We start from the raw sequence: 23,468 nt of genomic DNA on the forward strand, positions 1-23,468 counted from the left end.
TTGTGAATAGTGCAGGAGTAAACACAGGGGAGCAGGTGTCTCCCTAACTAGCTGATTTCATTGCCCTTGAATGTATTCCCAGTGCTGGGATTGCTGGATCACAGGGTCGTTATATTTTTATTTATTTATTTATTTTGAGCACGCTCCATACTTTTTTCCAGCAACGTGCAAGAGTTCCCTACTGTACTTGTTATCGTTTGTATTTTTGATAAGAGCTAATGTAACTGGTTGAGGTGATATCTAATTGTACTTTTGATTTGTATGTCCTTGATGATTAGTGACGTTGAGCATGTTTCTTGTACTTGTTCATTTGTGAGTCTTCCCTTGAAAAAATGTCAGTTTAAATCTACTGCAGTTGGCTATTATTTCTTTGAGAGGGAGAGGAACAGAGAGTGCAGGAGGGAAAGATACACACGCACACAGAGTTCCCATCCGCAAGGTTGCTACGTGTGCCCTCTATGGCCTCAGCCACCCTAGCCTGACGCCGAGGTCCAGGAGCTTAATTCAGGCCTCCCACATGGGTAGCAGGGACCCAGTCACTTCAACCCTCAGTGCATCTCCTGCCAGCTAAGATGTTTGTTAGCAGAAAGCTGGAACTGCGATTAGAGCTGTAGCAGGAATCCAGGTACAGAGGTGTCCCAGCTGATGGCTCAGCCACTAGGCCCAACTCTCACTCCCACCTGAGAATTCTTGACCCTAGTGGGCATCTGAACATTGAAGGATTAATTAGTTTTTCCAGTCCTTAGGATTTAGCTTTGTCCGTGCCTGTCCTGGGAAGTTTAAGTACTCCACTTACTTTCCTTGAGCCTGTATGGACACTTCTACCACTTTAGCACTAGGTGGCTCTCAAAGTTGAATTTTGCAACAAATCTGCTGCGCGTTTACCATCACTGCTTCAGTGATGACCTGAGATCCGCACTGTATGTGCCGACCAGAATGAACCAAGGAAGCAGTCATAAAGATTAGTCTCCATCAGCCCTCCCCTGAAGAGGAGGATGGCCCACATGCCCAGACCTTTGGCCACCAGTCCTGAAATGTTAGCTCATGTCGGTGCCTCTGGCTTACCCAGGGTAGTATTGCAAAAGGGTGAGATATTGCCATGGTCTGTCTGCTGCTGAGATGAACTCACAGCCTGTGGTCATTGCAAGTTGACTCACATGGCGGTGCTTGCCCACTAGGTGGCAGGAGCCAAGCACTTGAGTCATATCCATATCTAGATCTGGACTGTGATTAACTGGCAGTTCAAGATGGGATATTTGTGTCCTAAAGAGAAGTTTAAACCACTGTGCCACAATGCCCACTCCTAGGACACTTTTTTCCCCCTCCTTTTTTATCATGGCCTGCCTGATACGGATTCAGTTCATGTTCCCACTGCTGAGTAAGAGGTGAGGCACTGTTTGTATTTGGCTCTTGTCTTCCTGCTTTCTTCAGAGTTGGTGCTGGGGATTGAACCCAGCTCTTCCTGTGGTGTCAACACTAATGTGTTGATTCCTTGGATTTTTTCTTATTGTTACATAGAACTAGACACTACAACCTTTTACTTGGCTTCCATCAATTTGTGTGAAGGCACAATTGGTGTCTCTCTGGGAAGATGTTCACCAGACGGTCTTAGTCAGCCGTCATCTTGCTAGAAGGCTGTGGGCACACACGTAAAGCTGCAGTGCTGTACTTGTTCTCAATTCACAGTGGAATATATGTGGCCGTTTAAGGATAAAGCTTGCTTACTTATGTCATTCCCGCTGATTTCTGAATTCGCCTTAGTTGTACTAAATTGATTGAGTCTGGAGATAGAGTGCATATGTTTGAATCCCATCTTTATCATTTTTCTAGCTTTGTTATCTTCGTCATATTATTTTATCTCTTCTTGCTTTGGTTCTTTTCAATCTGTAAGATAGGAATTATGGTGTTCTCTACATCATGGGATTGTTGTACAGAGCAAATGAAATAATTAATGTTAAATGCCCATTGAGCAATGACAGTACCGGTGTGGTGGTACAGTGGGTTAATCAGCTGCTTGGAGTAGCTGGGTTGCATATCTTTGTATCAGCGTGCCAGTTAGAATCCAGGCTGTTTCTGCTCTGATCTAGCTCCCTTGTAGTGTGCTTGGGAGGCAGTAGATGAAGGATGTAGGAGTTCCTGCTGCTCGTGTGGGAGACTGGGCTGGAGTTTGTAGCTTCCGTCTGGCCCAGCCCCAGCTGTTGCAGCTGTCTCCAGGAGAGAACCAACAGATGAGCAATCTCTTCCTCTCCCTCTCTCTCTTCCTTCCCTCAGCCTCTCCCTCACTGTACTTCAAATAAAGAGATTGTTTTTTTTTCTTTAAATAAAAAGATCATCCTTAATACCTACTACACACAGAAATAATGCAGTAGGTGTCAGCTGTTCATCTCTTGTACTTTTCACTGTTGGAGTTCAATAGAGTGAGAGATGACAGACACTGACTGCTCTTCCGAAATGCTTGGCCACTGAGTCACACTGTGATCTAGTGACTTAGTGAGTTATGTGGAAAATGTATAATTTGGCTTGCAAAGGGCAGGCCAGCCCTGCTCAGTGTATATATAGAATAGGAGTTTCATAAATTTGTAAGAGTAAGAATTATGGATCAGCTATCAAGGTAATGTAAATTGGTAAGGACAAAATTAGTGGTTATGTGCAGTCTGTATTAGGTTATTAGGGAATTTAATAATTTGTGCAATTTTTTTCTGAAAATTGCAAAAAATATTTCTGTAGATAATACTGCTTAATTTACATAGTTGCAAAATTTTGTTTATATACAGTGACTTAAAAAAAGTGGTGAGAAGAATAACTTATTTCCTTATTCCTTATATAGCTCACTGGAACCAATACTGAGGCGGGATTAATTTAGTACCGTATGTAATACTGGTGTGTTAATAGCCATTGTAAAAATTTAAGGGTATTTTTCCTATCAAAAAAGGAATCCAAGTGATCTTGCATGAGAATTCCTCTAGCTCCTAAAGTTTATATTCAAGAAAGGGGCCTTATATGTGTACATATGCCAATAGGATATTTCAGATGATTAATGGTGGTTCGTATTTCAGGTTTTTGTAGTGCTATAGATTTTTTTTTTAAAGATGAATGCTTACTATGATTAAAGAAACACATACTTTTCTCATTTCTTCTTTTGAAATACATGAGGTAGAATGTCTGTGTCGCAGTCGAGTAGCAGACTTTCTCATACTAATCATCCCACTTTGGACTCAGACTTAGCCATTAAAAACAGCAGACATACAGTGAACAATTCTTGGAGGGTAGAGAGTTTTGTTCCAAATGAAAATGTTTTCATTTTCAGCCCCTGTTGAGAAAAGCACATTTGAGCTTTTTGGTCGTTCTTGCTCTGAAGCAATGTAGCAAACTCCATGCTCAGAGTTGGTGTCCCTGGTGTATGGGAGAAGGCTATAAGAAAAACTAATGATTACATTCAGCTAGTTAGAAAACAGTCACACCCTCACTTACAAGAACTGTATCCATCCTCTAATAAAAGTAGTTTTTTTAGAATAAAAGCAAAATAATTGTTTTGTCTCTGGGCAATGCTGTAATTTTTAGTGACATAATTAGTTAGCTTTTGGTGACCATTTCAGGTTAAAAACCATCATTGATTTTATGATAAATTATTTGACTAGATCTTTTAATGAGAAAAGTGACTTAGAAGCATTCTGAGCAGGAGGCTTAAATTGGCCCACCTTTTTTGGTTGTAGTGTTTTTGTGATCGGGTTTGTCTTATATTAGAGTGAACATATGCTATCTGTCCTTTGGGGATTGGCTCATTTTCCTTAGCATATTTGCTCAACATTTCAGCCCATTGGGATGCAAATGATAGACTTTCGTTCTTTTTAATAGCTGAGTAGTATTCCATAGAGTAGATGAACCACAGTTTCTTTATCCAGTCCTCTGTAGGTGGGCATCTAGGTTGTTTCCATGTTTTTGCAACTGCGGTGGATACAGGGATGCATGCTGCATGCTGCTTTCTCATCTATCAGGTCCTTGGATATATTCCCAGGAGTGGGGTTGCCAGGTCATACGGTGGGCGAATTTTCAGTTGTCTGAGTATTCTCCATACTGACATTCATGGTGGCTGCACTAGCCTGCAATGCTACCAGCAATAGAATAGGGTCATAATATTATCTTCTTCCCTTCTTTCTTGATGCTTGACTAAAAATCTATGGGTAAATCTTTTCTAACTTTAGCTTGTTGGGAACAGAGCCTATATTGCATGCAGTTCATTGTACTGAGCAGTACACTGCTTAGAACGCCAGAAACCATCAGCAGGCAGAATGGCAGAAATGTCCTCGAGATGGTCATGGGGTCCCACTGGGCGGACAATTTCTCCTTGTCACTGTGTTACAATTCTTTTTCTGCTTTTTAAAAAGATTTTATGTTTACTTTGAAGGAGTTACAGGAGGAGTTAGCACAGAGAGAGATGGAGATCCTCTGTCTGCTGCTTCACTTCCCAGATGGCTGCAACTGGCCAAAGCCAGGAGTTTCATCTGGGTCATCCACGTGGAAGGCAGATGCACACACACTTAGGTTGCTTCTGTTGCTCTTGCTAGGCCATTGGCAGGGAGCTGGGTTTCAAGTTGGTTCTCAGGTGGGATGCCATCTTTGCAGACAACAGCTTGATGTTGGCCTCACAGCTTTTTCAAGAGCAGCATGACTCCGAATCATTTTGTGAAATCCCTAGCAATGGGCCCGGCACGGTGGCGCAGTGGTTAAGGTCCTCACCTTGCACACCCGGGATCCCATATGGGCGCCGGTTCTAATCCCGGCAGCCCCGCTTCCCATCCAGCTCCCCGCCTGTGGCCTGGGAAAGCAGTGGAGGACGGTCCAAAGCTTTGGGACCCTGCACCCACGTGGGAGACCCGGAAGAGGCTCCTGGCTTCGGATCGGCATAGCATCGACCGTTGCGCTCACTTAGGGAGTGAATCATCGGACGGAAGATCTTCCTCTCTGTCTCTCCTCTCTGTATATCTGCCTTTCCAATAAAAATAATAAGATAAATCTTAAAAAAGAAAATCTCTAGCAGGCTGATCCCAAGTACAGAATGTCACCTTTTTGTTTCATGAAGTCTTTTAAAAGCTCCATTTTTAGTGGTGGATGGAATGAAATGGAGCATTTGCTGTGTTAGTATAAGAAGTAATTAAGATTTGATTGGAATATGAGTCATCAGTACCAATAAATATAAACTTGGATCTTTCACTTAGACAATTAAGGGATATCTGTCTTTTGTGAATAGCCTTTTTATATTTAAATTTAAACCTTAATAATTAAGTATTTAGATAGTGTTTAACTAGTTTAAACTGCTGTACTTTATTACAAAGCAAAGTTTTTTCTAAAGTATTTTTACTTCAAATTGATAGCAAGCAGGAGAAATAGATGTGTGCAACGATTACTCAAGTTACTCAGGTTTTCTTAATGTCACTGGGGAAAGAGGATAATTTAATTATTAAAATTAGTTTAAATTTACTTTCTGAATGGGTCTTTTTTGTGCTAATTCTGCACCAGATACCATGTTAAACCTAACTGGAAGCAGCAACATTCCAAGACCTGTGAGTTAATGACTTTGATTTTGTGATGAATACTATGTTGCAGAATATAATGGTTACAATATTGGAAAAGGTATTAATCTCTTTTCTGGTTGCAGACCTCCTACAGAACATTAAGAATTTTCTCTGTGAGTTGATTTTTTTTTTTAAAGATTTATTTATTTATATACTTATTTGAAAAGTAGAGCTAGAAAGGGAAAGATAAAGAAAAATAGAGAGATATTCCTTCTGCTGATTCATTCCCCAAGTGGCTAGAACTGGGCTGCTCTGAAGCCATGAGCCAGGATCCAGGAACTTCTCTTGGGCCGCAGGGGCCCAAGGACTTGGGCCATCCTCCATTGCTTTCTTATATGCACTAGCAGGGAGCTGGATTTGAGGTGGAGCAGCGAGGACTCAAACTGGTTCCCCCAGGGGATAGCAGTGCTACAGGCCGCGGCTTTACCCACTACACCACTGGCCCCGGTTTCAAACTTCATTGACTTCTGATAGCCTTACAATAAACTTTTGTGAAATAGTGCTTTACTTACTACACTGCCTATAATGCTTTAATATATAAAATTCATTTTTATTAAGGCATAAATTTAAGTTGTGCACAGTAAGTAGTTTTACTACTCAGAAATAGATCACAACCTGTATTTTGAGAGCTTGTTTGGAAGTGGAGCACAGCTACTCACATACCCTTGACCGAAGACCGGTCCTTCTCTAGCGGGGATGGTCGTCCTCTTCGACCGAGCGCGCAGCTCCGGGAGGGACGCACATGGAGCGGTGAGGGAGGAAGGGGACACCCGCCCAGCCAGCCAGATCGCCGAATCAACCCTGGTGATCAATGGGGTGACAGATGTCGCAGCCAGATCGCCCTCACATCCAACAACCTGTATTTTGAAAAGTACAGATCTGTGCCGTGCTTTTCTTTATGGTAGAGAAAATCAGCATTGCCAATAATGTATGCTGGTGTCTGTGTATTTCCCAGTATTTAAAAATTGCTTGCCCAAATACTTTAAAATGATGTCACTGGGACATACCATAAGCTTTTCAAAGTTCCAAGCATTTGGGTTTGTTTGCTAGTAATCTTGAAATGAGTAAGTATGGGTTTTCATACAACACAGAAGACATTTGCCAATCCTACACGAAATATTATCTACCAAAATAAATTCAACTTCTCTGTAAGCCTAAATCAACATGTGCAGTGGTGATGTGTCTGTTAGCGGAATACCAGCTTCCCTTGGCCAGCACCTCAAGTAAGAGAGGGGAGTGTGTCTGCATGAACTTATATCAAAAAGCCTCCACGTAAAAACTGCACTTTTTCCTGAAAGCTTTCCTCTGAATTACTGTGCATCTAATTTTTTTTTCTGCTGTCATAAAAAATGACTAATTAAGCAGAAAGTTTTACTGCCAACCTCTTCAAACATAATTACAAGCACAAGTATCCCAGAAGTGTCCCGCATTAAATCAAAGGCACATCACCAAAGTAGAACATTTGTAACATGAAGAATTACTTTAGGTTATGATATTTTCACATTAATTTGGCTTTTAGCAATTTTCAGTGCTCTATACATAGGCCAAACTTAAACATTTTTAAAGGCATGGAGTAATGCATTTTTTAAAAGTACAACTACAAAGTAGATTTAAGAAGACAAAAATAATGTGTGTCATACCCAGAATGGGGCAACCTACCACATGTGACACGTTTGCTGTGTTACGGCTCCCATGTGTAGTGGTTAAAAATGTAACAATTTTGTCATCTAGAAAGTCCAGACTTGGCTGCGTAAAGCCTATTGTATCCCTTATTTTTATACTTTGCTAACTTAGTGACTATGATTTATAAGCATTTTGTTATGGTATACAAATCCTACTTATTTTTTTAAAACAAAAATGTTTTTATTTCTGTGATGTAAATAAACATCCAGTGTATAAAACATAGTCCAGACTTAGAAACACCTGTCATTCACTTATGAAAAACATGTCACTGCTGCGTTGGTTGGTAAGAGTTCGGTTTTTCTTAATATTAAACACGTTACCAAATGCATTGGGCCATTATTATTCATGAATTTCTGTAGACCATTGGTGACAAGACCGAGCCCCGGGGAAAGTCTGAGATGTCTACAAGGCATTAGGCTGTGCAATGTTTTTGCTTTCTGTTGAAGACCTTCCTCAGTGAGCTTCTTCCCTAATTCGGAGTAAAGCAGGGGCCTGGGCTCCCCGAAGGGCTTGCTTCCGGCTGGCCCGCCCACCAGTGGGCATCCTTGCAGGCAGTCTGCAGGCAGCACCCACTGTAGCTCGGCTAAGGCCTGGGAGACCTTGCCCCCTCCGTGCAGGCCTCCAGCTTGAGCGGCTCCACCACGGCCTGCAGGGCGCTCCTGCAGGGCTCCTGCAGGGCTCGGTCAGCGGCTCGCATCTGCTGTGTGTGTTTTTTTTTAAAGAACAGAGTTCTAATTAAGTTTAATTCTTTGATCATGTACTAGAGGAAAGAATGTAAGGATAGGAGAGTCTGGAACGGAAATCAAGGGAAAAGGGGGACTAGCCACTGCGCATATTACAGAGAAAACCAGTGCTCATGTTCATGCTTGTTCACAGTGACTAAGAGAATCAGATCGTATTTGATGCCCTTTTATTTGGAAAATCTGGGAAAAAACAAAAAAAAAAAATCTATGAGGCATATTTTTACTGTAATGTCTAGAAGAAAACTTTGTGTGTTTTTTTAAAAGGGGAACTAAGAAACAGATGTATGGAAACTGCCCCTTTGTGGTTTGTATCTTGGTGGATCAGACTGAGTTGCAGTTTATGTTGAACGATTACATATGTGAATGATACTCTCCCAGGCTTGAGATCTGTACAGATGAAATTGTTCCTTTCTTCTGGGCCACACTGTAGTGCAGCAGGTTAAAATGCTGCCTGCCAGACCATGTCCCACAGGTACACTGCTCCCTGCTCATGCTCCTGGGCAAGCAGCAGCATGCTTGGGCTGCCGACTCTGACTTGTCCCAGCCCTGGCCTTTTGCAGCCGTCCGGGGAGTGAACAGGCTGGTGGCAGCCATTCTCTCGGTCACTTGGTCTTTCAAAGAAAGAAATATATCCTATTTTTTTTAACTGTTCCTTTCCTCAAGAAGCATACACTTAAACATTTAAAATGGTACCAGTGTTTTATCAAATCTGTTTTTCAGGGTAGAAATGGGTTAATTTTCTAGTAACTATAAGCAATATGAAAAAATAACCTTTGATTAATTTTAAGAGAATATTCCAAAATAGAAATTATTAGAAATGTAGTGTTTGAATGTTTTCAGTATCTGTGAGTGAAGTAGGGTTTTGTTATTTTTTTTTCTTAATGATTTATTTATTTATTTGAAAGGCAGAGTTACAGAGCGAGCGGAAAAGACAGAGAGGTCTTCCTGTTGTTGGCTTGCTCCCCAGATGGCTGCAACAGCCAGGCTGAGCCAGGTCCAAGTGAGGATCCTGCAACTCCATCGCAGTGTCCCCCATGGCAGGCTCGGGCGCACGCCGTGCTGTGCTGCTGTCCTCAGCGCGTTAGCAGGGAGCTGCATCTGCGGCACAACCGTGGGACTAAAGCAGCACTCCCACACGGGATGCTGGCGTTACAATCAGCACCTTAACTTGCCAGGCTGTGTTGGCTTCACCAGTGTGAAAAAATAAATGGAAGATTATAGAAAATGTAAATGGATTCTGTTTTCTTAGAGGTTTGTTTTCAGCAGCATAGCTAAATTTTTTCTAAATGTTTATGGAATGAATAAATGAATTAACGTACTGAAAAATCCCTTGAACTTTTTTCTCGGGTCCTTGCTGTGTTTTACCTCCCGAGGAGACCCTGCTGCCCTTCTAATTTGCTGTGCTCAATGCCCATCCCTGCTGCTTCTCTAAGGTTTGGTCAAAGTCATTCCTCAATTTTCCTAAGTTCAAACATTGGTTATGGGGGCCAGAACCGTGGCAAAGTATGTTACTCCTCACTACTGATTCAGAGTAAAGCAGGGGCCTGGGTATGTTAATCCCATATGAGTGTTGGTTAATGTCCTAGATGTTCCACTTCTGGCCCAGCTCCCTGCTGGTGTGCTTGTGGAAGTAGCAGAAGATGGCCAAGTGCTTGGTCGCCTGTACTCACGTTGGAGTCCTGGAAGAAGCTCCTAGCTCTTGGCTTCAGACCAACACAGCTCTAGCTGCTGTGGTCATTCTGGGAGTGAGCTGATCCAAAACCAGGAGTCTCCCCTGAGTGTCTCATGTGAATGCTGGGGCCACAAGTAGGGTGCTGGATGAGAAGTGAAACAGCTAAAACATGAACTGGTTCCCTTATGGGATACCAACACTGCAGGTCGAAGTCCAGCCCACTCTAGGTTGGTGCCAGCCTCAGAACCTGCCTTTTGACAATTCTAATAGTATCTGCCTGCTATTCTGGCTTATTGTCTATAAGCAGTAAACAAGCAGCTCTGTATTTCTTTAGAACTTTTGGTTAGGTGCCAACTAGTCTTTGTAATTTAATTATATCCAGTGTATTTGGAGTCAAATATTTAGTACAATATTAAGCACAATTTTAAGAGAGTTGATTGGCAAGTATGTTCAGATGACTTTTTGATGAAAGTTTCAGCTTCGATAGCTGTTTTGGATTTCGGTTTGTTCACCATGCAGTCTCTTTATGCATGAATCTTTGAGTTCTTTACTTCCATGTGACACCATGTGTTTGAGGTTGCATTTTCTGAATACAAAACCTTGCACATGATTACTAAATGGTTTAAGTTTTATTTCTGCCTTGTGTTCTTAAAAATACCAGCTGCTGCTTCATTCAAAATGTAATTTTATTTGACTGACACGAGTTTTGTAGTTCATAAACATGGATGAATTTTCCTTGCTTGTATTCATAAGCCTGTTGGTGCATGTGTTAATGTGTTCCTTGATTTAATTTCCCTTATTTACTTTAAAAAACACTAAAAACAGCAACAAAACCCTTGGGAAGCCTTCGTATTTGTTAAAGTGTGAAAACATGCTTCTGTTCTTTGGAGTTCACATTTAGAATAACAGAATTCCTTCCTATTTTAATGTTTCTCTAAGCTTTCCATTTTAATCATTGTAAATTTAGTGGAGAACAATTTTTGATATTGCTGTCATTTGTTATGGTGTTTATGGAAACAGTTGGATTTTGAGTGCATGAAAGAAATACTTCTCCCCAGCTGCATGGTAATGTTTTAAGAAATTAATTACTAGGAAATAATCCCATAGCCAGCTGGTATAAATCCATTTGTACTGACGAGACCTAATAGTATGTGAGATATAAAGTCGTTTGCAAACTGGTGATTACTTTGTCTCCTCTAAGCAAAAACCTTGATATGTAAATAACTGCAGGAGATTTAAGGCCATCAGAGCATGCGTTTGGAAGTAGGCCGCTACATACATAGGTGTAAGTATGGTGAAAGGCATTGTTAGAGATCTGGGAGGATATAAACAGATGAACCCTGCATACTGCAATCAGGGAGCAGTTCTTACAGGTACTTGCAGACAGCATGTGCAACAGGGCATGGACCACAGAAAGCCTCATGGAGATGATGGAAATGAAGACCAGACGGGCATGCAGGGGACACTCAGGCAGGGACACCGAGGCAGGAAGGCACCCGACCTGCTGGGTGTCTGCGTGTTAAATCCCCGCCAGGATCGTCTGTTTTTGCTTAACCTCTGCGCTCTGCGTTGTGCTCAGTGTACACCCTGCCATGCTCTTGTATAAGCTCCACGAATACTGAAATGAAGAGCAGCTTTTACTCTCTGGTTTTCAGATCCCCCTTCTCTGTCTCAAACTGTTCTGTCTTTCACACCTCCTTATGCACGGAAAATATGTAATTTCAATGATTATGTGGGTTAGTTAAACTAACTTTTTAAAAGAATTACTGAAAGAGGAGGAGGGAGATCTTTCATCCACTGGCTTACTTCCCAAATCACCACAGTGCGTAGGATTGGGCCAGGCTGAAACCAGGATGCTAGAACTCCATCAGAGGGGCAGAGTGCTAATAACGTAGGCATTCCTCTGCTATGTGCATCAGCAAAGAGCTGAACTTGAAAAAAATGTAATTTGGGCCCGGTGCGGTAGCCTAACAGCTAAGTCCTCACCTTGCCTGTGCTGGGATCTAATCTCACCGGCCCCATTTCCCATTCAGCTCCCTGCCTGTGGCCTGGGAAAGCAGTTGAGGTCAGCCCAATGCCTTAGGACCCTGCACCCACATGGGAGACCTGGAAGAAGCTCCTGGCTCCTGGCTTTGGTTTGGTGCAGCTATGGCTATTACGGCCACTTGGGGAGCGAATCATTGGACGGAAGAGCTTCCTCTCTGTTCTTCTCCGTGAATCTGCCTTTTGACTAAAAATAAATAAATAAATCTTTTCAAAAAAATTACAGAGCAGAAGTGGCTTTTGCAGTAGGAACTGGGCCAGCCCAAAGCCAAAATGTCTTCTCAGTCTCCACGCTCCTAAGCCATCTTCCACTGCTGTCCCAGGCACACTGAGCTTTGCAATAGAATCTTCAGCTGCTCCTACCGTAGGCTGAGAGCAGTGTGTTTGCCCACATCTTGATTTTGGACCTGGGAATGTGACAGTTTGGCCAGAAGCTGGGAGCTGCATTGGAAGTGGAGCAGCCAGGACATGAACTGGTGCCCATATTGGAAGTGAGATGTCTCCACTTGGAGGTGGAGAATTAGTCATTTCTTCCCTTGTGTTTAAATGCTACAATGTGAACTGTTAATTTAACACATGTGTTTTACATTTAACTACTTCAAGTTATATTTGCTGAGCTGCCATGGCGCGATAAAGATAAACAAAATATGAAATCACAAAGGCACTGCTATCTTTTACATGTTTGGCGTTCAGGGATAATAAATAAAAGGATTCGGAGTTTCCACACCATCGTTCCTTTCCGAGATGCAGCTTGGATCAGTGAGGTGGTTGAGTTAACCCAGGGCGCCGTAGCAGCCGCCGTTGGCTGCAGTGCTCGTCCGTTAGCCGCCTTCAGAATGGCTGAAGAATCTCTTCCATCGTGTGAATTTGCTAGTTCTGGCTTTTCCTGACTCTTGAACTTGACTCGGGTTTTGTTTCTATTGGATCACAGCAGAGCTTTGAGTCATCCAGGATGGATGATCAAAATAGAACTAATGCTCGTGTTAGACCTAAACTTTTTGAAAATTTAATTCTACTGTTTCTTAAAAGTGTTAACTAATCTCTTTGAGAGACACATTATGATCCGTGATCATAAGGCAATGTATTTCAGGATTGTCCTACCATATTTAGTGTCAAGAACTTTATATATATTCATAAGTATCTCAAGTTGCTATAACTATCATAGCTCATAGTTTTATAGTTTAAATGTATACCTACATGCTTCAAATATGTATTCAAAAATATTTAACTGCATTCCATATATTGAAGATTTTATATATATAATATGAGCACACATTCACACAAATGCTTGCCTACCATTCTTTGTTTCATGTAATATGGAAATATTTTTATGAGTGGTGTATAAATATAAGGTTATTTAGGTCTGTGTTTATTTGTAACAGAATATCATTTTTAATAGAAGGCATAGTAATACATTTGGGTAGTTTTCACGTCTTTCATGTAATAAAATCAGGCCATTAAAACATTTTATTTTTGATGATGGTTAGCATTGTTGAGAAGGATGCCTGCCCGTGTGGATCACTGGTTAGGATGAGAAAGATCAGGGAACACGGGAAAGTAGATGAGATCATTCCTAATTTTTATAAAAAGATTAATTTATTTTATTGCAAAGTCAGATATACAGAGAGGAGGATCTTCTGTCCAATGATTCACTCCCCAAGCAGCAGCAATAGCTGCAGCTGAGCCAATCCAAAGCCAGGAGCCAGGAACTTCTTCCGGGTCTCCCACATGGGTGCAGGGTCCCAACTTTGGGCCGTCCTCGACTGCTTTCCCAGGCCACAGGCAGGGAGCTGGATGGGAAGTGGGGCAGCCAGGATTAGAACTGGCACCCAGATGAGATCCTGGTGCGTGCAAGGTGAGGACTTTAGCTGCTAGGCTAAGGTGCTGGGGCCTCATCATTTCCATTTTTTTTTTCTTCCTATATCTAGAGGAAGAGAGGAGAAAAGCCATACGCAGCATTCCAGCCACATCAGTACCAGGGAATGGGGGACAGCCACCCAATGTCATCCCAGGGCCCTAATGTGGAACATGCTCCAAGGGTACTTACTGTTCAGGTGGTTTTGATAATTCTGGGATGCTATTGATTTCATTGTTCCAGAGCTGAGGAAACCCTTTCAAGGTCCATTGGCTGACATAGTCCACCTTAGATTCTCCATTCGCCCAGATACTTGTCAACACAGCCAGGAAAACTGTCCAATTTGTTCTGCCTTCCATCCTGTGCTGTGGGGTAGATGTCCTCTGCACGCCCCAATGCACTGTCATCCCCATGGCTGCTGGGCATGCCATCTACTGCACCATCCTCAGCAACTGAGGAGCAAGCTGGTTTCTTTTGGTGCAAATGTTTCTGTTTTGGAAGTGAACTTTAGGAAGACGAAATAGCTAAGTAGAACCACAGTAAGCAACTTCGCACTGTTGTTGAAACTTCTAAAAAGAATGTAAAAATATTAAAAGCTAATAAATGTTTTTACTTGACTAATTTCTATTCGGCATGGCATTCGTTATCTTAAAAGTATTATTTTACGTATGAGAAAAATATTGTGAAATTTAAGAGAGTGGAGATTTTTTTTCTGAAAGAAAGAAGTAATTTGCTTAGATGTATTCCACTGATACGTAGCAGAGATGGGGTTTGCGTGCCCGAGTTGTGATGTGTCCTGATCACAATAGGCCTCTAGCCCTTCCGTGCTCGATAGGATTGTTTGGTTTTTTTATTTTTATTTTTTAATTTGAGAATTTATTTTTTTTACTTTAAAAAATATTTTATTGTTCGTGATACAGTTCCATAGGCTGTGAGAGCTTCCTCTCCCCCTCCCCAAGTACCTACCCCCCATTTCCTCCATATCATCACAGCAGTATAGCCTTTACAATCAGCCATAAGCCCCTCATTCTGCCATTTCAGTGTAACCTGACATTGTAGGTATGGACAGTGGCAGAGTGCAGCATCCTGTTGTCAAGATACATGAAGCAGATTCATTGGGAGTGCATCTTTGGTTTGGAAGTAGAGGTGCACACTGCATTGTATCTTCACATCTCTGTGTGATAGTCTCTATTACACAAAATCAACAACAGAGAGAAAAATAGAAAATTTACAACAACACGAAGTTAAATAACATGCTACCAAATGATCAATGTATCAGTTTATTTTAAAAAAAAAAGCCTTGTTTATTTGAAAGTCAGAATTACAGAGAGAGGGATACACACACAGATACACACACACTCAATCACACGTATCTTGCATCCTCTGGTTCACTCTCTAGATGGCCGTAAACAGCCAGGCGTAGGCCGGGCTCAAGCCAGGAGTCGGGAGCTTCCTCCAGATTTCTCACGTGGGTAGCAGCGGCTCAAGCACTGGAGCCACTGTGTTTTCCAGGCTATTTAGCAGGGAGCTGGATTTACGGAGACTGAACTGGTGCAGGCACTGGGTTCGTCTCCTGCGTCACCACAAGAGTCCAAAATCAGGCTTCTTACACTCGATCCTGTCAGGGTTTCAGCTGGTATTCCTATCCTGTGTTTCTAGTATCAGTTACTGCCGTGAATAAAATCAGGAAACTATACATTCTTGACCACTTGAGGCTTAATCCTGTGTGCATGTGCGTGCGTGTGTGTGTGTGTGTGTGTGTGTGTGTGTGTGTGTGTGTATGAAGCATTCCTGGATATATAATATATATTGTTGATAGATGTAGTGTAGGCTTAATGATGTTTATTGAACTTTAAGCACATAATGACAAGACACTGTCCCTATCCTAACATGATTGTTGGTCACTTGCAGGTTTTAAATGCCCAGCGAGCAGGGTACAAAGCAGCCATAGTTCACAATGTTGACTCTGACGACCTCATTAGCATGGGATCCAACGACAGTAAGTACAGGTATCACTTTTCTTCTCTCCTGTTTGAAGAGCATTTGAAACTAAAAATTAGTAGGTTTTCCTCCTCTGGTTTTCTGCTTAAAAAGGGAAATTTCTTTTCTATAGATGATTCTCAATTCTTAACCCTTTTGGGATAATTCTATTTTTAGTCGATGGAATTATTCTTTTTACAGTTTTTTTTTAAATCTTTGTGTTTTGAAATTTATGTTTTGATTAAAACCAGAGTCAAAGTTTTAATTAAATCTCTGAGTTAAATATTTCTTTTTGTTAGAAGATTTATTTAATTTTATTACAAAGTCAGATATAGAGAGAGGAGAGACAGAGAGGAAGATCTTCTGTCTGATGATTCATTCCCCAAGTGAGTGCAACGGCCAATGCTATGCCGATCTGGAGCCAGGATCCAGGAACCTCTTCCGGGTCTCCCACGTGGCTGCAGGGTCCCAAGGCTTTGGGCCGTCCTCAACTGCTCTCCCAGGCCACAGGCAGGGAGCTGGATGGGAAGTGGAGCTGTTAGGATTAGAACCGGTGCCCATGTGGGTTTCTGGCGCGTTCCAAGGCGAGGACTTTAGCCACTAGGCCACTTGGGCCCTGAGTTAAGATTTCTAACAACTAATTTCTGTGATTTAATGGAGACTTACAACATTAAGTTTTAGAATATAGGTCCACAGGGAACCTCTCCATGGGGGTGGCATTCTAAGGCTGCTATATTCTGGTGTTTTCTTCTGCCGGTTTAAGTATTAGTCCCTTGATATTGCATTTAGCATTTCTATAGTTGTTCACTTAAATGACATTTAGCTTCTTATTGTTATTATTTTCCATGTTACAGTTTTGTAGATACAAGGATTCGCCCCCTCCCCTTTCTTCCTTCCTTCCTTTCTTCTTCCTTCCAGGTGTCCCTCACACCGTTTCCCTGTGCTGTCACAGCGCTGCAGTCCTTCAGGAACAGTTACGTGTTTAACTGTCTGCTATTTAAGTGTTTCTTGGCATTGTGGATATAAGCAAAGTGTCAAGGTTTATATAATTGTTTCATTGGGAGTCCTCCTTGTATTCGGCAGTGACAATGTGGGCTGCAATGTACCTTCACCTCCCAGTGTACTAGAAACTTCTTGTTTCTTATTCTCTACTGTTTATTAGCTTTTAGGGAAGGGAGGCAATTTTAGTGAAATAAGTGCCTTTAAGCAGACAGTGACTTTTAAGTTGTGTTTCACTTGAGTGAAATTCTATAAATCCGGAGCAGTATGTGTTTTGTGAAAACCTTTATTTATTTTTTTTACTCCTAGTGTATAACCGTAGAATCTCTTGATTCATGTATGCAAGGCACAGCTTGGAACGCAGAGTGGACAGAACGCTGTGGACTGATACAGTCCACGGCACAGTGGTTAGGGCTTGGAGCAGCTACATCCTCAGTAGCAAATGTCTTGCATTCCTTGATCCACAAGGGGTTGGTTTGTCCTTCTAACTCTGAATGGGGTAAGATTATAATACATAAAAGTAGAAATTAGTCCCATAGTTTCACATATTTTAAATTACTTTTTCAGTTTTCTAGATGATTCAATTTTCTTGATTACAGACCCTTGAAGTGCCCTTAAGAAGTTCTAGAGTTTCAGGAACTGTTTGACAAGCACTGAGTGGGAACTCCCGGACTGCTTGGTGAAGGGAGTCCATGCATCACTTAAGCTAGGACTGCTGGTACTGCAGGGTGGACACCTTTCTCTTCTAATTTAACTGCCTCCAGTTCACAAAGAAAAAAATTTGTCCCAACTGATAACATGGTAGATCTGTAGATATTACTGGTAGAACAGAAAGCGCGGATATTCTGGAAATGACCACGAGTACTAATTCAAGCTTCGCTTAGATCAGTAGAATTACTAAGCAAGCTATTTACTCTGTGTTGCTAAAGGCATGGGCCCGTGATTTAGCAAGGGTTAGATACGCTTCAAGTTGAACAAATTGCTCATTCTTTTTTTTTTTTAAAGATTTATTTTTATTATTTTTTTTTATTGGAAAGGCGGATATACAGAGAGGAGAGACAGAGAGGAAGATCTTCCATCCGATGGTTCGCTCCCCAAGTGAGCGCAACGGGCCGATGCTATGCCGATCCGAAGCCAGGAGCCTCTTCCGGGTCTCCCACGCGGGTGCAGGGTCCCAAAGCTTTGGGCAATCCTCTGCTGCTTTCCCAGGCCACAGGCAGGGAGCTGGAAGGGAAGCGGGGCTGCCGGGATTAGAACCGGCGCCCATATGGGATCCCGGGCGTGCAAGGCGAGGACCTTTAACCACTTGCGCCACCGCGCCGGGCCCAATTGCTCATTCTTTATAAACTATTTAGAAAGACTTTCAGTTAAAAAAAAAAATTTGCAAGGCAGGGGTGTCAGTTCCTTTTAGGCACCTAATTAATCTTTGTAATACCTCAACATCTTTTTGTGATAATCATAATCATGTTCGCAAGGAGAATGTGTCCACTATACAGAGTAGCACATAATTGTCCAATTCTGCCATTGCCATGGAAATGGTATGAGTTGTTACGTTTCAAAAATAGATCAGAATTTTGGATTTTGGCTTATTGCTTGGATTACATTTTATATTATTTTGCTCCATCCTTGTGTGTGGAAGTATGTTATAAACATGTCATATATCCAAATGAAATTGTTGTAAAGGTCTTATCCATTTTCATCTTTTCTGCTGCTCACGAGAGGAAAGCAAACCATGAATTTGTCAGAAAGGGCCTGCATCTGTCTTTCCAAGTCTTAGTTCCAATGTGGGTGTTTTCCTGAATAGCACATCCAACAGGTGAAAGGCAAAGGAAGCTTAAAAGCCCCCTGCTTCTAACACTTCACGTGTGGGAAGTGCCCGAGTCTGAGCCAGGTACAGAGTGGTTTCCTTAGCGAGCTGATAACATTCTTTAGCTCCAGGAAGAACACCTGCAGCCGAACCAGGACATGCAGTGTGGGTTTACTCAGGCAGGCTGATACACACACCAGCCTGGCGCCTTCCGTTAACCAGGAATACATGCAAAAGAAATCTTCATTTTCTTGTTTTATCAATATAATCATAGTAGTAGTATTTTCCAAGAATGGAAAACAAGAACAATTCTTTCTACTTCTAATACAACATTTGTTTTTGGATAGAAATGGCTATTTTTATTTTCTTGCAACCCCCTTCTTAAATTAAAAAAAAAAATTTTTTTTATTGAAGTCAGGTACACAGAGAGGAGGAAGAGAGACAGAGAGGAAGATCTTCCATCCAATGATTCACTCCCCAAGTGGCCACAACAGTCAGAGCAGAGCCAATCCAAAGCCAGGAGCCTCTTCCAGGTCTCCCACGCGGGTGCAGGGTCCCAAGGCATTGGGCTGTCCTCGACTGCTTTCCCAGGCCGCAAACAGGGAGCTGGATGGGAAACGGGGTGCCAGGATTAGAACCAGCACCTATATGGGATTCCAGTGCATTCAAGGCGAGGACTTTAACCGCTAGGCTACCGTGCCCAGCCCTGCCACCCCTTTTAAATGCATAATGTATATTGCGTTGCTATTTAGAATGTAGAACAAAGTTATTTTGAAGATTGTAGTATAAAAAGGGGAATTTAACTAAAGCCAAATCTGTTATTTAGTTCACAGCTAATAATAGAACTGCTTTTTCTTATTGTTAACATTAAGAGAATTGTTTTTATGTCTGAGTAATGCCTAATTTTCTCCAGATTATTTTTTGATGACATTTCAGTTTGGATTTGAATATGAGTGTAAGTCAAACTTTTTGAGAAAGCACCACTCAAAACACAAAGCTTTATCATAGCCTCCAGGAATAGGAGGAAGTAGACATTTACTCAGCTTTCCTCTCCTTATATCTTTATTAACTCCTCCCAGCCTTTAGCTCTGGAAAGCTAGATGTAAGTGGTGTTATTTCTAAAGCTGTTATAAAGTGATCACTACCTGGATTAAACCTCTCTTGGAAATGGGTATGTGGAAGCTTTATTCCCTCCCCTCCCTTTCCCTTCCTTTCTCTTCCTTTCCCTTCCCTTCCCTCCTCTCCCCTCCTCTTCTCCCCTTCTCCCCTTCTCTCCTCCCCTCTCTCCTTCTCTTTGTTTTGTCTGTGGGGCAGATAATTAGCCTCGTGATTGAATGACCTTGCTCTCTTATTGTACTCCCTGGGTTCAGCACTGTGCTCTGGCTGCTGATGTCAGCATCCTACTAGTGCAGACCCCGGCATGCAGCAGTAACGCCCCAAGTAATTCCATTGAGTTCCTGGTGCTTGGCTTCCATTTGTTCCTGTCTTAGCCGTGTGGGCATTTGAGGAATGAATCAACAGATGTCTTTCTGTCTACCTGTCAAATATTTCTTAAAAGGCATATCTGAAGAGGGAAAAAGGAAATAGAAATATTAAAAGTACAATTGTGTTGCTGCTGTAGGACTATTGAGAGAATAGATGAGGCAGTATGTATATGCAAGTCTTTGTGATTGTAGATGTTACAGTGTTTCTGAATCACTTCGATGATGAGTACAAATCTGTGATCTAGAAAATCAGCAATGGAAAGTCTAAGATGATTGTAATTGTTTGCAGTTGCTGCTCTTATGAAAGAGGTAAAACTGCATTGTAAATATGGGCTTTTAATATTAATTTTATTATTCTTTTATATAGTTGATGTATTAAAGAAAATTGACATTCCATCTGTCTTTATTGGTGAATCGTCAGCCAATTCCCTAAAAGATGAATTTACATATGAAAAAGGGTAAGTAATATAAAAGAGTCATGTAACTTAAATTTTTTATATGAGGGGAGAATTCTGTGATATTAGATATAATCAAGATTGTGTCTCTGAGTGAACTATTTTGCTTAATTCTGTCTTTCTATGTCTTTGATTTAAAGATTTAACTGTGCTATCCTGTGTGTGGTTATATAGTGTATTGAAAGCATGTTGAGGGAAAGGTAGCCATTTGCTAAAACGATAACAGAATCTGCCATTTTTTAGTCAAACCTTTATATATTCTTATACAGTTCACATTTAGATGACATTCTCTTTGAAGAAATGTTTCTATTTTATTAAAAGGAAATTTGTTATTTTGTAAGCAGACTCCAGAAGTAGTAGCAGTGACTGACTAACTCTGCAAAGACAAGAAATCAGTTTTTAAGATTTAAAAGTTTGATTTGGAATAAAAACTTCTATATGAAACTTCTTTAAAAAAAAAACTGTAATATAGAAGGAACTGAAATTAACCTAAGACAAAAATTTCTCGTTTAATACTATAGAAAACAGTTTAGTGAACCCTTCAGTGTTTCTTCCAAAAATGCACTTTGTTTTGACTGAGAACTATAACAAAAATGTTAATAATTGTCTACTGCCTACTCCGCTCTTTTTACCATCTTTTGGTGTTTACGTGGTTGAGAAGGGTGCGTGCCCATGTGGACCGCTGCTTGGGGTGAGACCATTGTTTTCAGTGCTCTCCTTCTTCCTCCTCCATCTAGGGAAAGAGGGAGAGACGGGGAGAAGCCACCCCCTCCATGTCAACCCAGTCAATACCCGGGAGTGGGGATGGCCACCTGATGTCATCTCGGGGTCCCCAATGTACTCCACATTTAAATGTCCCTCTTTCCTGTCTTTTATCGGACAAAGCTAGGAAATGCATGGGGTTTTTTTAAAGATACAACAAATCATTAGTGTATATTGTTTTGCTTCTATTTTTAAATTGAGGACCATAGAGTTTTCACTTAATTGTTTTTAAGTATGCATCTTATTTTTCTGTGCTACAAGGCACAAACATAATCATCATTTTCTTTTTAAATTTCACATTGCTTCCTTTTAACCAACTGCATTTGTAATATTTCTGATATCATGCTACATAGTGTTGAAGATAATAAATGTTGTTGTCTTGTTCCTTACTTTACTGAGAAAGCTTCTCATGTCCTTTTTAAAGTAAGATTCTAGATTTTCAAAAAAAAAAAAAGTATTAAGAAAATAACCACCATGCCTCTGTCCTGTAGAGCAACTTTGCAGTGCTTTTTGACATGATCTGTAGCACAGATGGCAGGGATGGAAAGCCACTTAGGATTCATGGTTGAGAGTTGGATGTTGGAAAGAACAGTGAGATAGAACTTCTGTGTCAACCAAGGAAGTGAGGGATTTGATGGGTTATTGGTTTGAAATGTAGGCCCTGTACTCAGGTTGCTTAGGACTCTGGAATGAAGTCTTAGCTGGGCTGCACAGTATTTAGAGGTGGACATGAAGATTGGCAAGATGTTCAACCTACCTACTTCTCAAAAGCACATAAACCCAGCTCTGGGACAGAGATGATTCTGCAGGCTCAGCTGTGGGAAACCTGGGCAGATCAAGGAAATTGAAATGAAGCCAAATGAGTGATGTTCTGTTGTAGTTTTCACCCTGTGTCATCCATGCCACCATGTCCACCACTAGCAATATTGATTTAAGAAAAACTGGTATCTTGAATGTGTTTTGAGCTTGAATTGAGCTTTTCACTGAAAATGCTTACAACTTTTTGCCAATTTTAGAGCATTTAAAATTATAACAATGTGTTTTGACTAAAATGATTTGAGATAGAGCAAGTGATTAGTAATGGGATATTTAGAAAATTAAATGTAGAACCAAGGCTGATCCTACACAGAGCTTCTAGAAAAATGTGAAACTGATTACATTTCTAGTTTCTAGTAAAGACTCTTAATTTCTAGTTTGCCTGGAGTCCCTGATTTGTTCTTTTGGTTTATTTATTCCCACCTAGTAGCTCTGTTCATTTATGAGGAACGCTGGAGCTTGTTTCATAGTACACTATTCATCTCAGCCAGGCAAAGTGTGCCGTAGAAAGTCCTAAACATATGAAGAGAAGGGAGAAAAAGACCAGAATGTAAGAGGTTCTAGGCCTTTTTGCTACCGAGATATCAAACTGCAGTGGGTTAAAGTCAGGACATATTGTAGTCTTGCTTTAACTCTCACAATGTTGCTGCACAGCAGGTTGGTGGGATGGGGGTTTGAGATGTGGTAGAGGATTAGCAACTCATGGAAAAGCCACGACAGGTACAAGTGGTGCCATTGGCTTCAGCACTTGCAGAAGCTTTGCGCCAAGGAGCTGGCCTCAGTCTGAAGGTGGTGGCATTGAATTGATCAGCCCAAGCCTGCTGCTGCTGTGATTTTTCTGATAATGCAAGGACACCTGAAAAAGTTTGTGAAAAATGAATATATGAATACAAATATATATATTGTGCAAAACTTTTGAAATCTATAGTTTTTTTCCATAATGTACAATTTCCACAGATGTTTTGAAGCCCCCCCCCCCCCACCACATGTCAGTCAGTGTACAGAAATGTATGTGAAATTCCTTGTCATCCCCGAGACTCCTGGGAAGCGATTGAAATAAAAAGCAACTTATATTTTAGCAATTGTGATAGGTTTTTGAAAGTGTTTAAATTTTGAGGGGGAATTTCTGGTATTTTCTTTTTGTTTTTGGTTCAGTTTGCTTGAGCTTCTTAAATACTAGCATAATAAATAACGGAAGGAAGAGTGCAGAACAGTTTCAAAGTAAAAAAAAAATGTGCTTTCATGCTATTTTTCTTAAAGTCTGTGGTATTCTAGGAATACTAAGAGTCAACCTGGTTTCTTAGCCCCATTTATATTGCAAATTGCTGTTTTAACTTCGTATTGTGGCACTCCACGGTGGGTCACAAAGTGGCACTGCCGGCACCATCCTGCAGTGGCACAGTAGACCTATGGATGGATAAATCATATTAATGAACATTATAGAGATCCTTTCCTAAATCAGGAAATGTTTAGTACAGAGTTTTATGTCAGGTAAAATTTGCTCATGCAACACAAAGTGTGTACTTCCTTCTCACACGGTTTCATCTCGGGGTCTCTATCCGTTTGTGTGATGAAGCCACACACTGATGACGTGGT

At 41.2% G+C, this 23,468-nt stretch overlaps 1 protein-coding gene across 3 annotated transcripts in view; it reads left to right on the forward strand.

Moving 5' to 3' along the window:
• Positions 1 to 23,468, forward strand: part of RNF13 (ring finger protein 13) — a 76,089-nt gene that overhangs the window by 39,795 nt on the left and 12,826 nt on the right. For 2 of the 3 annotated variants that reach the window (XM_040974775.1, XM_040974774.1), the window contains exons 5-6: positions 15,481 to 15,568; positions 20,207 to 20,297. In XM_040974775.1, coding sequence (XP_040830709.1) covers positions 15,481 to 15,568; positions 20,207 to 20,297 — 179 coding nt within the window. Of the gene's footprint in view, positions 1 to 15,480; positions 15,579 to 20,206; positions 20,298 to 23,468 lie in introns of all 3 variants that reach the window. The other variant, XM_040974776.1, reaches the window with a different exon arrangement.

The sequence above is a fragment of the Ochotona curzoniae genome, unplaced genomic scaffold (genome assembly GCF_017591425.1).
Source record: "Ochotona curzoniae isolate NIBS_2020 unplaced genomic scaffold, NIBS_Ocur_1.0 contig_2599, whole genome shotgun sequence".
Lineage (NCBI taxonomy): Eukaryota > Metazoa > Chordata > Mammalia > Lagomorpha > Ochotonidae > Ochotona > Ochotona curzoniae.